Source organism: Pollachius pollachius (assembly GCF_949987615.1).
Source record: "Pollachius pollachius genome assembly, chromosome: 14".
Lineage (NCBI taxonomy): Eukaryota > Metazoa > Chordata > Actinopteri > Gadiformes > Gadidae > Pollachius > Pollachius pollachius.
Genome location: NC_136947.1, coordinates 7,781,922 through 7,796,915, shown reverse-complemented (window position 1 = coordinate 7,796,915; position 14,994 = coordinate 7,781,922). Strand labels below are relative to the sequence as shown.

Here is a 14,994-nt window from a genome sequence, read left to right as displayed (position 1 = left end):
GAGGGCCCGGGGTCAACGTCATGTCAGGTCGTCTGCATAATCTGACACAAGCACAAATATACCACTTTCCAATATTAATAACTAACCCTTAAAAAACGGAGATATAGCCCAGTGACGTTCATTTGTATATATGGTAGCATGTATTTGGTTGATACTTCACATCAATGGGAAATATGATGGATGTATGGCGAGGCCGGCTTCACACATGCCTCCTATGGGTAGCCTAACTAATGCAGTGTAACAAGTGAAACACAGGGTTATTTTTCAGGTAGAAATACAGTTTAATTATATTTTATATAAATTATATCTGCAGACAGTAGCCAACGATATTTGCCTTGATAAAGCCAATACGCATTCATTAATAATGGCTTTCTTCAATTGTGACTGGACTCGAAAACCGTCTTAAAATTGTGTTTAGTGTTTACCATAAAGTTCATTGTAAAAAATACTAGCCCTTGTTAAAAAAAACGTTAAAAAAAAATCAGTCGTAACGTAAACTCACATGAAATTACAATTTATTAAACAAACAATGCAAGTCCTTCAAATAACTTTTTAACAAATGAAGATTTTTTTTGAAATAGTACGGTGATATACATGTTCCTTATTCCGCTATAATGGAACAATTTTGGTGGACAATTAAGGCCATTCAATTTCGAAACACTTCTTTGGTGTTTGGTCCATATTATCTGGCTACAGTTTAGAAATAAATTACTATAGGCAATTTACACGAATATGTCCACGAAAGTTCACATATCCTCAACACATAACGCAAAGGCCGCAAAAGCAAGAAGAGACTTACGTGTTATTTGCAGTAACACTGTTCTTTAAACCAAAAATCAAGTCTTTGTGTCTCTTGCTGGAGCATATCGTTTCATACTAGTCCCAAGCAGAGGCCCGTGAACGAACAGTTTATTCTGGGGTTTCACTCCAAGAGTCAGTCAGAAATGAAAGAAGCCATTCTGCTCATCAGAACTTGCTGCAGTCATATACAAAAGCTCCCGAGGTGCGATAGATAGACTGGCTGGTGGGAAACGACATCTGACAGCTGTTATTCCCATTGACGGGTGAATTATTCAGGCCGATTCTCTGGGACTCGAATATTTCTCTCACGGAGTGGAAGTTCTGCTGTTGGGCCGGGTAGGCGGCCCCCAGGTGGCCGAGGTCCCCGGCCTGGTTCAGGTACCAGGAGGTGAGCCGCCCCTGGTGCGGGTGATGGCCTCCGTCCTGGCCGGAATTCAGGTTCCCATGGCCCAGGGAGGAGGCGGACGTGCTGATCGAGTAATCGGGCAATGTGTCGTCCACGGTGGTGCTCGGAGCAGCCAGGTGGCCCGATCTGTCCCCGGCGTATAAACTCATGGCCTGCATGTTGCAGTGATACGTCGCGTTGGAGGTAGAGGAGATAGAGTTCTGGTTGCACTGGGAGCTATAGACGGACGTCTGGTTGGGGGAGTAGTTCAAGGACAACGACGGGGTGATACCCGGGGTTCTGCTGGAGGCTATGAGGCCCGGGGGCAGCTCAGTCGCGCCTTGGGGTGACGCACGCAGGGAGGTCATGATATTGTCCACGCTAAAGCCCTGGCTGGAGGCCTGGCCGTGGTGGTGCTGTTGCTGCTGGTGGTGCTGCTGGTGGTGCTCCGTGTTTTCCATGACGATGGACCTGTTGGACGGGATGCTCTGGGGGCTTCCGCTGGACATGCTGCTGCTGCTATCTGGGCTCTCTATTTTAGGCACGGTGCTCAGGGAGGGCGAGTCGGCCTGCGGCGGTGTCACGTTGCCGTTCTCCGTCTTGATGTCTTGGATCCTCACGGGCTGGGAGCCCTGCACCGGCTGCTCTGCGTCCCGGCCCTGGCCCTGCTGCCTGGCCGGCGTGTCCTTCTGCAGTCGGTCCTCCTTTTCCTTCATGGCGTCCTTCTTTTTGAACCGTCGTCTTCTGCGCAAGAAGCTTCCATTCTCGAACATGTTGTACGAGTCTGGGTCCAGCGTCCAGTAGCTCCCCTTGCCGGGTTTCTTGTCATCGCGGGGAACTTTGACAAAACACTCGTTCAGAGACAGGTTGTGTCTGATGCTGTTCTGCCAGCCCTGCTTGTTGTCGCGATAAAACGGGAACCGCTCCATGATGAACTGGTAAATCCCGTTGAGGGTCACCTTCTTGTCAGGCGAGTTCTGGATAGCCATGGTGATGAGAGCGATGTAGCTGTACGGGGGTTTCACCATATCCTTGGGCTGGGGTTGAGGCGTGTACGGTCCATACGCCCGCGCCATGCTCGCTGGGTACTGGTCGTGGGCCGCGTGAGAGTACATGTTCATCGGTGCGGGCATCCCGGTGTACCCGCCACCCGCAGCGGCCCGGTAGTAGCTCGGGTCGCCGCTGATGTAGGGAACGACGCCCAGGGAGTTGGGACTGGAGACGGAGTAGCGAGCCTGCATGTTTGCACCCCCTCGGCGGTTCGACTTGGATCCGAAGAAAAGAGCGCTCCAAAAAATACGCAGCAGGGAGACGTCCGCTTATTCCTTTCCTCTAACGCCGATCAAAAATCACAGCCACTATCCAGTCACTGTTAAAAAACAAGAAACGAAATTAATGCTTCGTGCTTCCAGGGAATTGAATCACGTTTAAAGCGGTCCCATCTCTGTGCGTAACACACATTTAGAAAGTTCTGTAGGCTACCTTGGGCATCCGTCACCACACAGTACTTTTGCGCAGTTAAATTCTTTCCTCCCTTTTGCTGCCAATGAAGCTCCTCCCAAAAGTGCAGGAGTCCTCCAATCGGAGGCCGGGCAGCCCTCGGAGAGCGGGGACGGACCGACTCGTGGCCACACACAGGGCTTTAGAAACTGGAGGTGTTGGGAACTCCCCCATGCAGCCCCAGACTTTAGAGTCAAGAGCGAAGCTGGGACACAGATCCCTATCACATTGTGGCCTTCAAAACGCTACACATTTAGGTCTTTATACAATAAAAGGCGTGCATTGTTCTGACAAATTAATAATACACACAGGTATCCACCTATTGAAATAAGTCGGCAATCAACTAGATATTTTTTTTATAAAAGGTTCCATGAGTAATTAAGGGTAACGATAAACTTCTATTTTTCTTAGGTATAATAAAGTAGGCCTAAGTTTCAAGTGAATTTAATTTTAGAATACAAATAACTTCAGAGGACGTATCGGTTAGTTAATTATTGCGTTTTAAAACGAAGGAGTGAATAACAAAAACAATGCAGCGACGTATTCGACACGTTATGAGATAACGCCATCCCAATGTTAAGAAGCCCAATCAGCTCGAGCAGCGGGGCCCCGGGGACATCAAAGCACCGCGGAGGCCCTCGCGTCACCGGCGGTGGGTGGCGGGCAAATGCGCCGTCTCTCCTTACAGGGGGAATGGGGAGAGTTTGGCCTGAGAACGGGCCAAAGGTGTGAGAGTTGACTCGGAGAAGAAAAAGATTAAAAGACCCACCATATGGGGAAACAGCAACACCTCTCGTTCTGCCGTTTTTTATTAAAATGTCTCCATTTTCTCAAGACGGTGGTATAAATGACGGTGTGTGTGTGTGTGTGTGTGTGTGTGGCGGGGGGGGGGGGGGGGTCGTTATGTAGGCTGCTATAGAAGTGCAATGTTGTGATAAACCTATTAGGAACGAAATGTTTTTGTATTTTATGCTCTGCAGCATCATCAAAAGAATCACTGTAATAAAATATACATAGGCCTTCTGCTACCGCAATACTTTATGTAGTGTGCATTTGCTACATAGCGACATTAAAGTGCCTATGCGCTACAATATAACTATTACATACAGTAACATTGATCACAATTAAAGTGATATGAAAGTTAATCTTTGATAGGGTATAATTCCAAGAGCTTGGCTACTGTGGAAAGCGAGTTTGTGAAGCGGTCATTGTAAGGCAAATTTAGGGTCGCAATATTGCAGTAATCCCTTCCAGGTCGTATTAATGAAATGACCGCGGATTGGCCTGGTCCAATCTGGTTTCTTCTTACCAGGACCAGGGCATGAACTCTCTCCACTGCCTCTGGCTGTTTATTCAATTCACAACCACAACGTGCTCCTTTTTCTCTTTCTTCTCTTTCTTTTTTTTGGACGAAGTCATCCAAAAAAAATCCATCCCCAGGGTTCCTCTGTTATCAAATTAATATCATAAATACATTTGTAAAAACAATATAAATGGAATGCAAAAACGAATGCGATCACAATCATTACTTGCATTACTTTATCATGTTGCGCTTAGTCTAAGGCGAAGCAACATATCCTCATCAACAATTATATTTTTGAGGGTAACATCTATGCCTAACACATTTTATTATTTTATTTTATACAGACCAACCCTTAACATTGTTGAGGGCCTAGATCGAAGTATTAGGATATAAGGCCCTTTTAGATCTGTTTCGGTCCTAAAATAATAATAGTCCTATGCCTTTTTTTTGGGGGGGGGGGGGGGGCTTATTCAAATACATTTGGATAAGATAATTAATGTAGTGATTGTTGAATTAAAAAATACAACAAAAAAAAGATTATAATCTGATAGACAGACAGACACACTGACTGGGCCTATATACAACAGAAGTTAGATTGACGCAAATCAAAGGAGTCAAAAGTATGAATTTGGCTCCCTCTGTCGATTATTGTGAAAAGTAGTATAGTGCTTGGCCCTCTTTAAAATTATATTTTTTCCCTTTATCATATAAATCAGTCAACGATGCATCTTGATTGAAAGAAAGTATGCAATAGATTTCTGGCTGATTGTTGTGCTTCACGATCAATGCATCATTGGTGTTACTTGTTATTAAAAGACCCCTCCGGGGTTTGGATTTCATTCCAACGTCTATTTAAAGTACACTGCTGCCCCCTTGTGTTGGTTTATGTAGCATACGTCTGGAGCTGTGTGAAAGACAAAGCTTCCCTTCCGCATTGTCAAATAAATAATTAAACGAATCCAACCAATCCCACGCTTGTGTCAGCCCTTGATCACAAGTCTCTAAAGGTTTTAAAGAATACCTAAAATAAAGGTTGCGTGACGTCAATCCATCTGGAATAAGGATAGTTGGAAATGCGGAATGTGCCAAGTCAGTGTCAAACATGTTTCAAGTGAGAATTTTGATTGTTTTTTATTGATAAATAAATGATAATAAATCAACAGTCCTTTAGTGTGATCAAACACATTGTGATACAATTGTATCCAAACAAGTCAAGTTAAGTTAATGAAAGGATTCTAGCCCTATCATGTGAATATAATGCGTGTTTGTAAACCCTGATTGGCTTAGAAAGATGATACAAGAAAAGAATTTTCTGCATTTCTCGGTAATGCGCTCCCAATGCGGAGCCACCCTGCACAATTGAATGGATGATGAACTCTAGGCACAGGTAGAGGCCTACATGCATAGTATAGTATAGTATAATGACTACCTCGTTTATTTTGGATAGAGGGCAGGTTGCAAGGGAATTAACATAAAGGCAATGCGTCTGTCGGACTATACGTGTTCTGCATGGGCCTGGGTCGGATGGCCCCTTTTGAAGTGTCAATAAAACGAACCACCGTAAATTAAATGTGTATTCAATGTTACGTTGTAAATCACTGATATATACAATATGAGTATAGCCTATATTATCCTAATATGACATGTCGTTTTATGGATGGTTAGTGGTGAGTCTTGATGATTCATGATCGTGTCGTTCTTCAAAAACAACGATTATGAAATACGACATAGCTTTGTTGTTCTGAAGGACAGCTGAGACAAATATGTGCAGAATAGTAACAACTGCACCCTTCAGTTATTACATATATATTTGAAAACGACCATGTATGAATGTGTAAAGGTGTAATGTTATCATTAGAGCTGTTGTTAATCAACCAATATGTCACGAATGTGTTTACGAAGCGGAGACTCGGATTCTCCATTATCACCACTAGGTGGTGGTAGATCCACGCGAAATGATCGGCCCTTTTACAAAAGGCAGGCGAGCATCGGGGTTCTGCGCTCAAAGTCCTAAAGGTAAGCAGTTATTTCGTAGGCTGCTATATTGTTGATGGGCCAAGGGCCTATCGTGGTGGGCCTAAAGCCTATACTAGCATTTAGGCACAAATCTCCTAAACAAGAATAGGAGATAATAGCCTATAGACTATTTAAATATACATTTCGAAGCAGCCTATCATATAAATGCATCAAATCTTTCAAAATGTAAGGGTCTAATAATTGAATCGCTTTAATGCTAAAGGCTGATATCATTTATCGTATAAAGACTAGGCTTTGAAATATATTCCAAAACAAAAGGCTGTGAAATACCTCCTATATATTCTAGGCCTTTAATCAATTGTAGCCTACTGCAAAAATAATCTGCTAAAAAATATACATAAAATAAAATACTAATGTTGGACTAACAGGCATACAAATAAATATCTTTATTTGATTGTTACGGAACATCAAACAGAAATAAGTGCTTGAACATAATACATAGGCTACTTGACCTAAATGTATGCAACCGTGGTTTAATACAAACATTGACAAATTGTAATTCACTCGGAAATACCAACACTGAAGAGAAATTCATGCCAAGCCACTTCACTTTTTATAGCAATTTGTTCGGCGAAGTATAATATTCATTATGAATTCATGTATTCTTTTATTTTACATTGGCTGTTTCATTTAAAATGAGTCTGATGATTTTGTTAATTTTGGAACGAAAGTTGGGTCAGTGCTCTGGGGTCACATTAGGCAGGGCTTCACGTCTTGATACTGGTGATGATGGGGGAACTGGTGGTAGTAAGATCCACTGGTACTGGGATGGAAGGAGGATATCCCGTTGAGGTTCAAAACAAAGTCCTTTCTGTCGCACCCTGGTGCTGAATGGCTTGAGTACCGAGATAGTCCCACTGCAAAGGAACACAAGTATTAGAAGTTAGTATATACAGGCCTAGCAATCATGTGGTAAAACAATGTAGCCATTAGCTGTACTTATTATATGTAGTGTCTTTAAAAAGATGCATCTGTAAGTATCGTATACCTGGTACAATTATTTTTATTTTCTGTTGACATTTGTTACAATAATTTATGGATTACATTATAATAGCACTGCAATAACCTACTGTGTAAAGCTTAATGATATATACTTTATTTTTAGCATTAGGCTATGATAACAAAAATATATTGTGACTGAAGACTTGCCATTATTTCTTATGTGGCTATACATATTATTAATAAATAGTTTATAACAATTTTATTGAATTCTGTTGTATTATTATTATCAAATATTTATTATTATTATTATTGTTATGATTGTTATTGTTATCATATTTATCTTATTATTATTATTGTTATTACTATTATCATTTGTAGCACTAGACTACATGGGCCAAGTGGTATAATTATATTATATATAATAATTGGCAATTATTATTAGCTTCCAATAATGTTGGCCATTTAAATTGTAATAGGCAATTGCCTACACACGATTTGTTACTAATTTTAATTGATTCAATTTGTTTCAGAGATTAAAAGGTATCTTTAACACCGTAATATTATTGAACATTACATGAACGAATTTAAATTTGCTTTCACTTCGCTTTGGCTTGACTTGGGCTATCTCGTTCGTTCCAGTGCCTATATTTGAAATTCTTGTTGAGCGTGTTGTGGCCTGTGCATCTTATGAAATACAATGACATATATACCTGACATGTCAGCACCATCCCGTCCCCCGTGATGAAGATAGCCCTGGTCGAGAGCGTAAGGCGACATCCCTGAGTGATGCAGAGCGGAATACGTGGAGGAATTCGAGGCCATCGATTGCGATTTGATATACGTGGGGACAGAAGGCGATGCTGCCCAATGCGAGTTGCTGTTGGCATACGGTGACTGACATTCCAGAGATGCCACCATCCCAGGGGACGATTGCAATGGGCTATTACTGTTCTCAGGGCAATAATCCGGGTTTGAGTTGGCCTGGCATGAACTCATATACGATGACCCGGGGCTTTGTGACATGTGTGCGACATGATGCCCCCCTCCTAGCCCCTCGAAGTTGCCTGGCACCGTGTTCCCCATGAAGTCAATGTTGTAACCGTTGGCGTGACAGGGCAACGACGCAGCAGACGTCGACTGGAAATCAAAGTTTTGCTGCAGCATGGGTGGCCCGAACCCGAAGCTGTTCATCATCCGGTACATGGGCTTCAACGCCTGGCACTTCCTGCGGAATCCGCGGGGCCTGCGTCGAAACGAGCCCTCCTCAAACATAAACTCGCTGCCCGGATCGATGGTCCAGTAGTGCCCCTTGCCGGGTCGGCCGAGACCCTTGGGAAGCTTCATGAAGCACTCGTTCAGGGAGAGGTTGTGTCTCACTGAGTTCTTCCAGCCCTGGTACGACCCCCTGAAGAAGGGAAAGCGGGCCTGCAGGAACTGGTAGATCTCGCTCAGGGTGAGTCTCTTGGTGGGTGAGCTCTGGATGGCCATCACTATCAGGGCGATGTAGGAGTAAGGGGGCTTCTCGGTGCGTCTCATGCCGGAGGTCCCTTTGGGTTTTACTTTGGTTGACGCGTCGGGTGAGCTCTCCATCCCCCCCAGCATGTCTGTATCCATAGGGTTAGATGCCGCTGCCGCCGCTTGGTCCAGATGTGGCTGGGGGCTCGCCGTCGTCATGATCTCGCTCTCCCTCTGTCTCTCTCGCGCTCTCTCGCTTGCTCTCTCTCTCTCTCTCTCTCTCTTTCTCTCTCTCTCTCTCTCTCTCTCTCTCTCTCTCTCTCTCTCTCTCTCTCTCTCTCTCTCGCTCTCTTGCTCTCTCGCTCTCTCGCTCTCCCTCTTTCTCTCGCTCTCCCATACACTAAGCAGTCAGGCCACTACAAGGATGCATTTAACGATAAACATATTAAAATATAAAGGCCGGATTTGCATGATTGAAATAATGCGATAGCAACACATGAGTGGAATCTGAGTCTCGTGTCCCCGCCGCGCGACTCACTGGTTGGTCAAAGATCCCAGCAGAACTCCAGCTGTCTATCAGCACAGCCTCTGCTCCTCCTTCCTCTGCTGCCGGACCATCGCTGGCGGTAATCCCAGAAGAAGAAGAAGAAGAAGAAGAAGAAGAAGAAGAAGAAGAAGAAGAAGAAGAAGAAGAAGAAGAAGAAGAAGAAGCAGAAATATATGGAATCAAATAAGAAATCGTGTTCCTCCGTATTGCTTGGTGCGCATATACAGTGCGCCAAACCACGACGCGACCACCTATCAATTCTTAGACCTCTGGTAGGATAGGCCTACTCCCCAATCCCCTCCTAGAAATTGGCAGGAACTGAAGACCTCCCCTCCCTCCCTCTCTGGCTCGGGACCAGGGTGGGAGCCGGACACAGCGAACAAATCCCCTCCCACCTCCACCCACCCGAAGCACCTCCATCCCCATTGAAGCACGACCAAGACCATAAAGAAAAGGGGGGCGTCTATAAACTATTTAATGTATTCCGCTGCTTTGCATGCGTTTGTTTATATCTGTGTGTGTGTGTGTGTGTGTGTGTGTGTGTGTGTGTGTGTGTGTGTGTGTGTGTTGAGCAATGTCTGATTCGGTGAAATTGCAGTTAAACTGCAGCGTTCATTGGTTGGTCCTGGTAGGCACGAGCGAGCGGATGCCTTTCTCTTTCCACTCGCGCCTGCAGCCACATACCACACAGGGTGCGGGTGTCGGCTTACCACGCGCGGCGTGACCCCTGAGAAACGACTTGATTAGCCTAGGACAGTACATGGACCCGAGACCTCATACGTCAAAGATCAGACTAATCAGTTTAATTCACGTCTAATGATGTAGAATAATCGAAAAATGTTTTATTTTGTTGGCGTACATCTGAAAAAGGGGTACACAATGTTTCGCATTGGTCGATGTGATTAGTTATTTGTTTTTAAGGATGGTTTGGCTAAAAGGGGGTGTGAGGATAATGTGCTGCTTTGCGCATGCGGAACAAAAGGCGACAGTTATTTGCAGCGCCAGACAGAAAATATAAATATTGAATATCCTTGTCCGCTAGCAGTGACCTTCCAAGACGCAAACAAACGAGACAACTTGAGGAGTCTCTCTGCAACAAATGATGCGTTCGAGTTGGCCTGCTTAAAACGCAGCAGTCTTAGGCCTACAGACCTACTGGCCTCCAACGCGCCCAGAATAAATTTAGTGTAAACCAAACTAAACTATTTAATACAATTAATTGTGTAGGCCTATGAACCTGAGAATAATACAAATATCCTTATAATACACCGAATAATAATATTGAAAATGTAGAATAAAAATAATAAAAATGTTAATTATATGCCCAATATTGATCATCATCGTAATAATTATCATCATCGTCATCACATGAACAATATTGATTGATTGCAATAAAATAAAAATGGTTCTCAGATTCAGCTCAAACCCTTTCATCAATAACCACTGAAACTACAGATCGTCTTTAAAGCATGTTTTTATTAAATTAAGGACAGAATATACATGTGGAAATAAGTCCAAGACCAACTGCAAAATGTAATTTTCTGGACGTTGAATGGACATACTATAGCATTATATACCATCGAGCTTCAAATGGGGGTTGGATTCAGAAATGACCGAGGATCCAACGACCTTGTGCTCTTTGTCAGAGTGGGCCACCTTTACCCTGAATAAAAAACCGAAATATTAAACATATCAGCGTTCAAAGAACAACGCTGATAAACGCTGTTAAAAAGTGCAACGTTGAAACAAGTCAGTCCCTCTCCCCCATAACGGTCCATCTCCGTCATCATCAACACGATATGACGTGTTTTTTTCAGCAGCAGGTGCTCTGACCGATGACGCTTTCACGGACATAACGTCATTATCCGACCCGAAATTCAGTCCCTCCGATTCCTTTACGCGCTACCGCGCGTAAGAGGGAAGCGCATGCGCAGATATGGAGTCCATCTGGAGCGCTGACTTGAGATGCGGGGCGAAGCGCGCCGGATGACTTGGCTGGGGTGCGGGGAAGCCCGTGTAGCACGGCCACATCAGACCCGGGGACACTATCAAACTGTCTCTGAATTTCTCCTGCTTGAACGGCGTGCTCAGGATACTCTCTATGGCGAAGGAACTCGTGAATTTGGTATAGGATCCCACTTTGGTGTCGGACATCCCCGGTTCCACGGTGCGCTCTCCCGTGCGCTCTCCCGGTACGCAGAGGTCCGCTCCCTCCTCGCTCATCTTCTTCACGATGCGTTTCCTCCGGCGACGAAATACGCCGTCGGCGAACGTGTATTCGCTGTGCGGATTGAGCATCCAATAGTTGTCCTTGCCCCAGGGTCTGGACGGGTCCCGGAGCACCTTCAGAAAGCAGTCGTTGAGGGACAGGTTGTGGCGCACCGAGTTCCTCCATCCCGTGTAACTGCCCCGGAAAAACGGAAACTTCTGCATTAGGTAGTCGTTGATCTCGGACAGGGTCAGCCGTCCCGAGCAGGACTCCCGGATGGCCATGGCGATTAGGGCGATGTAAGAGTACGGAGGCTTGGGTCTCCGAATGTAGGGCTTCCCCTTGCCGTCCGTGGCAGGTGGGGGGCTCCGCGACACGTAGTCCCCGTCCGACCCCAGCTCCTCCTCGCCGTAAAGAGGAGACCGCACTTTGTCCTCTACGTCCCCGCTTGGGTCCAGCGGTTTCCTGTGATGATTGTGGCTCCCGCAGAACACTTCAAACTTCATGTTTTTTTGACAGTGGTTCTGTTTCTATTGCGCGGAACTAAAATCGCATGTCCCTTCTTGGAAGTGTTGTACGGCGTTCACCTATTACGCACGGCAGTATCTGCGTGTCTGTGCGTGAGTGTGTGTATTTTCAATAAAAAACAGTTACAGTCCACGGGCAATCCAAAGCCAGTCTCACCTTCAGCTTACCTCGAAAGCTGTTTATAGCAAACTCACCTCTGGGCCGGCCTCCAATGGGCGGGGCTATCACCTCTAAATTAACATTCCTCAGCAGCCTCCTCATAGTTTCCACGAATTACATACTTTGTGTTTAACGCACAGGTGACACACAACATGCTAAGTATAAGTCTGGCTCGGCCCCTCCCCCTCAGCTGACCTGTACACTAACACTTTGGGTAACGCCATTTGATCCAAGAACTGTTTTACCTGAGACAACCAGGTGGCGTACTGAGTCTTTTTTATTCGGAAGGAGTGTCAGCCTGAACACTGTTACGATGCGTCGCGTTTTGCACAGTCCAGTTGTTTCTTTAGACTAATATGCACACTCAATTAAATAGGGAAAGATTAATATTATATGTACCAATGCTTGGCCAAACGCAAATTGGGATTTTAAAGAAAACAGAAATAACATCTTCATGATTACCATATTACCATATTCGTTATGGCATTAAATGATAGGCCACCATTTTGGCTCCGTCAAATCTATCCTGTACTAAAAGTAAAGGCCACCAAATGTATCCTCAGTATCAAGGTTTTGGGGTTCAGACCACATGCCTCTTGGTGGAAATTGATTGGACAGAGAGATGGACGGATAGAAATTTAGTGTGCAACTTAAATTAAATTCACATTACATTCAATTAGAATCAAATTTGTTTTTGTATAGCCCTTCATCACAGTTACAGTCTCAAAGGGCTTAACATCTTAACATCTTCCTCTAACTTACAGGACAGAATTGGTAGAGTAATAATAAACAGAATAAATAGAAAAACAACAATACATATAAATACAAAAGCAAGATAAAGATTGCTTTAGTCATTCACTTTTAGCAAAAGAGTGTGGTGGGGGTCAGCATAGAATAAAGCTATAGAATGTAGGGCCCATCCTGAACCTCTGAGATGCACGGGAGCTCTCTGCCTCCCAAGCACTCACCCCTGCCTGAACAACTCATCCCGCGCGGTTACTCATAAACATACGCTGAGATGCGTTTTAATGGACACTCTTGGTTCTGATGGTGCACTCCGATGTCACCATCCCAATCCTCCAGTCACACACCAACCGCATCGGAGCCTAAGCACCAATCCCCTGGGTCTGTTGTGACTCGAAAGGGGCCAGTGTTGCATGTGTTTTTGAACAATAATGATCTATTTTTGTTGTATTTCGTCACCCAATCCCAGCGGTGAGGTCAGTGTTGTTAAGAGTCTGGATATACAGTACCCGTAAGCCATGAAGCGACCACACAATGACACCAGCTCAAATGGCATAGGCGTTCTGTCCTGTGCATGTAGCAGCCTGTTGGTCATATTTTTTTATTTGTGTATGTGTGTGTGTTTTTTATTGTTTTTTTGGGCATGAGATAGTTGCCATAGACGGGGCTGTCTGAGGGACAATCACAATGCATGTGTGTGTGTGTGTGTGTTTGTGTGTGTGTGTGAGTGTGTGTGTGATTTGTCGCAGTTGCACTTGACTATTAAAAAAACATTCTTAAAAGGATTTAATTTAAATTCATTCATTAAACAGAAAATAAATTCTGTAGATTCAGTAAGGGCGGGAGACTGTAAAGAACACCTTTTTTTTGTGTTCATTTTCTTGTTATGGATGAGACGATGAAAGCACACTTTGGAATTCTGGGGGTTGCCTCAGAAACTGTATGGATTACCTAACGTATAGTTTCAGAAACAACGTGTGTGAGAAACAAATTGTTGTTCTAAAAAAAAGAAGAAAATTTGAGACAAAGTTCAAAAACAACCCTAGCCATTAACGTAAACTGTCGCAGCTTATTGCACGAGATCTAAAAATAACCCCCGTAAAACTGTCAACCTGTCAAGGCACAGAGTCTGCCTGGCTCTCGCTGCAGGGCTTGTGTCTCGCTGTCTATGCAAACATAGAAAAAGACCATAGCGTGAGAAGCAGGCAGGGGAGGAGGGGAAAACAAAAAAGTGAGATGTTCAGATGTTTCACTGAAGTCTACGCCGCTGCATAACAAAGCCTCTGAGTCAGACGTGAAGTCGAGTGTTTCAAAAGAGACACACAGGGATTCCATGTTGTCTCCAGACATTCCTGGGCCTCCCCATGACAGGAGCAGTGTGCTCGTTTGTACAGTAGAAGCTCTCTGTCCCACCATTGGCGTGTATTCCATCAGACACAATAATAATGGTGTTCTGACAGCTTTGTTTTGATGCCACTGTTACAGTGAACTCTTGGGTAGGGGCCTTGTGCTGAACTGATCGGCACAAACATCTTGCCCCTCGGTTGCTGAATTCTTACGTGCTCTTCTATACACACACTTGGCCTTCACATTCGTACATTCACACTTGATACTTGTGCAGCTGCCGAATCATACAGTTAAAAAAAAACAGTTTACGAAGATTTATCGCTTCCGATTCGCTTCACTGTATCGTGTGTACACGGTGGGCCTTTTGTTTTATCAGAAGGCATACCCAATTGCATGAGCTCATGTGAGCAGCAGGCTCCAGATGAGATTTCTCTTGAGCATCTGATATGTTTCCGTATTACCCAGTGACTTCTCCGTAGTCCGTCAACAATCCATGAGTTGTTCCATGCCTCCTTATATAAAAAGTAGGGGAGGGTAGAGAGGAGTCAAAGCAGGCCTCTACACGTTCTGCCGGCTCCAAATTGATTATATTTTGGTCGGCATGCAGGTTTAGCTCACCCTGAATACATTTGAACAAAAATGTATTTAAAGCAGCAATTATCATAGCACGCAGGAGAGATTCCCTGCTGAGGCAAAACAGGAACCTCTTTTAATGTTTTACTCCTTTGTTGGAGTCCTAATTTACACACAAAAATGTGAATCATGCCCCTGTGTATTGAGGAAACCGACAGTAAAGGATATTCAAATCATTATAGTCGCTTATTAATAATGTTATAATTTGTTATCAATATCCTTGACTTCATATCGTATTCGTTCCTGATGCAGGTCAAGGCTATAACATCCTCAGGGCCCTATTTTAACGGTCTGAAACACAAGTGAGAAGCGCCAAGCGCAAGTAGCTTTGTGGGCGGTTTTATGGCGATGTTGCTATTTTACGGGCGCAAAAATGACTCTTGCGCCCGGCGCAAATCTAAAAA

At 44.4% G+C, this 14,994-nt stretch overlaps 3 protein-coding genes across 4 annotated transcripts; all 3 read right to left on the bottom strand.

Moving 5' to 3' along the window:
* Positions 1–280: 280 nt before the first annotated feature.
* Positions 281–2,675, bottom strand: foxc1a (forkhead box C1a). The gene has a single exon (XM_079751366.1). The coding sequence runs from the start codon at positions 2,425–2,427 to the stop codon at positions 967–969; it is 1,461 nt and encodes a 486-aa protein (XP_079607492.1). The 5' UTR covers positions 2,428–2,675; the 3' UTR covers positions 281–966.
* A 3,783-nt stretch (positions 2,676–6,458) lies between these two features.
* foxf2a (forkhead box F2a) lies at positions 6,459–9,215 on the bottom strand. 2 transcript variants are annotated; one of them, XM_079751369.1, is made up of 3 exons: positions 8,962–9,215; positions 7,679–8,839; positions 6,459–6,883 (listed from the first exon to the last, which is right to left on the bottom strand). In XM_079751369.1, exons 2-3 carry the CDS (start codon positions 8,640–8,642, stop codon positions 6,717–6,719), a joined length of 1,131 nt encoding a protein of 376 aa, XP_079607495.1. In that variant the 5' UTR covers positions 8,643–8,839; positions 8,962–9,215; the 3' UTR covers positions 6,459–6,716. The 2 variants fall into 2 exon arrangements, with proteins under 2 accessions (XP_079607495.1, XP_079607494.1); XM_079751368.1 differs by having other exon boundaries at positions 7,679–9,215.
* A 1,243-nt stretch (positions 9,216–10,458) lies between these two features.
* Positions 10,459–11,834, bottom strand: LOC307086231 (forkhead box protein Q1-like). Its single transcript, XM_079751370.1, has one exon. The coding sequence runs from the start codon at positions 11,683–11,685 to the stop codon at positions 10,873–10,875; it is 813 nt and encodes a 270-aa protein (XP_079607496.1). The 5' UTR covers positions 11,686–11,834; the 3' UTR covers positions 10,459–10,872.
* Positions 11,835–14,994: the final 3,160 nt, after the last annotated feature.

Coding starts and splice junctions, on each gene's coding strand:
- LOC307086231 (XM_079751370.1), bottom strand. CDS start 11,685: ATGAAGTTTGAAGTGTTCTGCGGGAGCCACAATCATCACAGGAAACCG.
- foxc1a (XM_079751366.1), bottom strand. CDS start 2,427: ATGCAGGCTCGCTACTCCGTCTCCAGTCCCAACTCCCTGGGCGTCGTT.
- foxf2a (XM_079751368.1), bottom strand. CDS start 8,642: ATGACGACGGCGAGCCCCCAGCCACATCTGGACCAAGCGGCGGCAGCG. Junction 6,884..7,678: donor GGATGGTGCTGACATGTCAG/GTATATATGTCA, acceptor GTTCCTTTGCAG/TGGGACTATCTCGGTACTCA.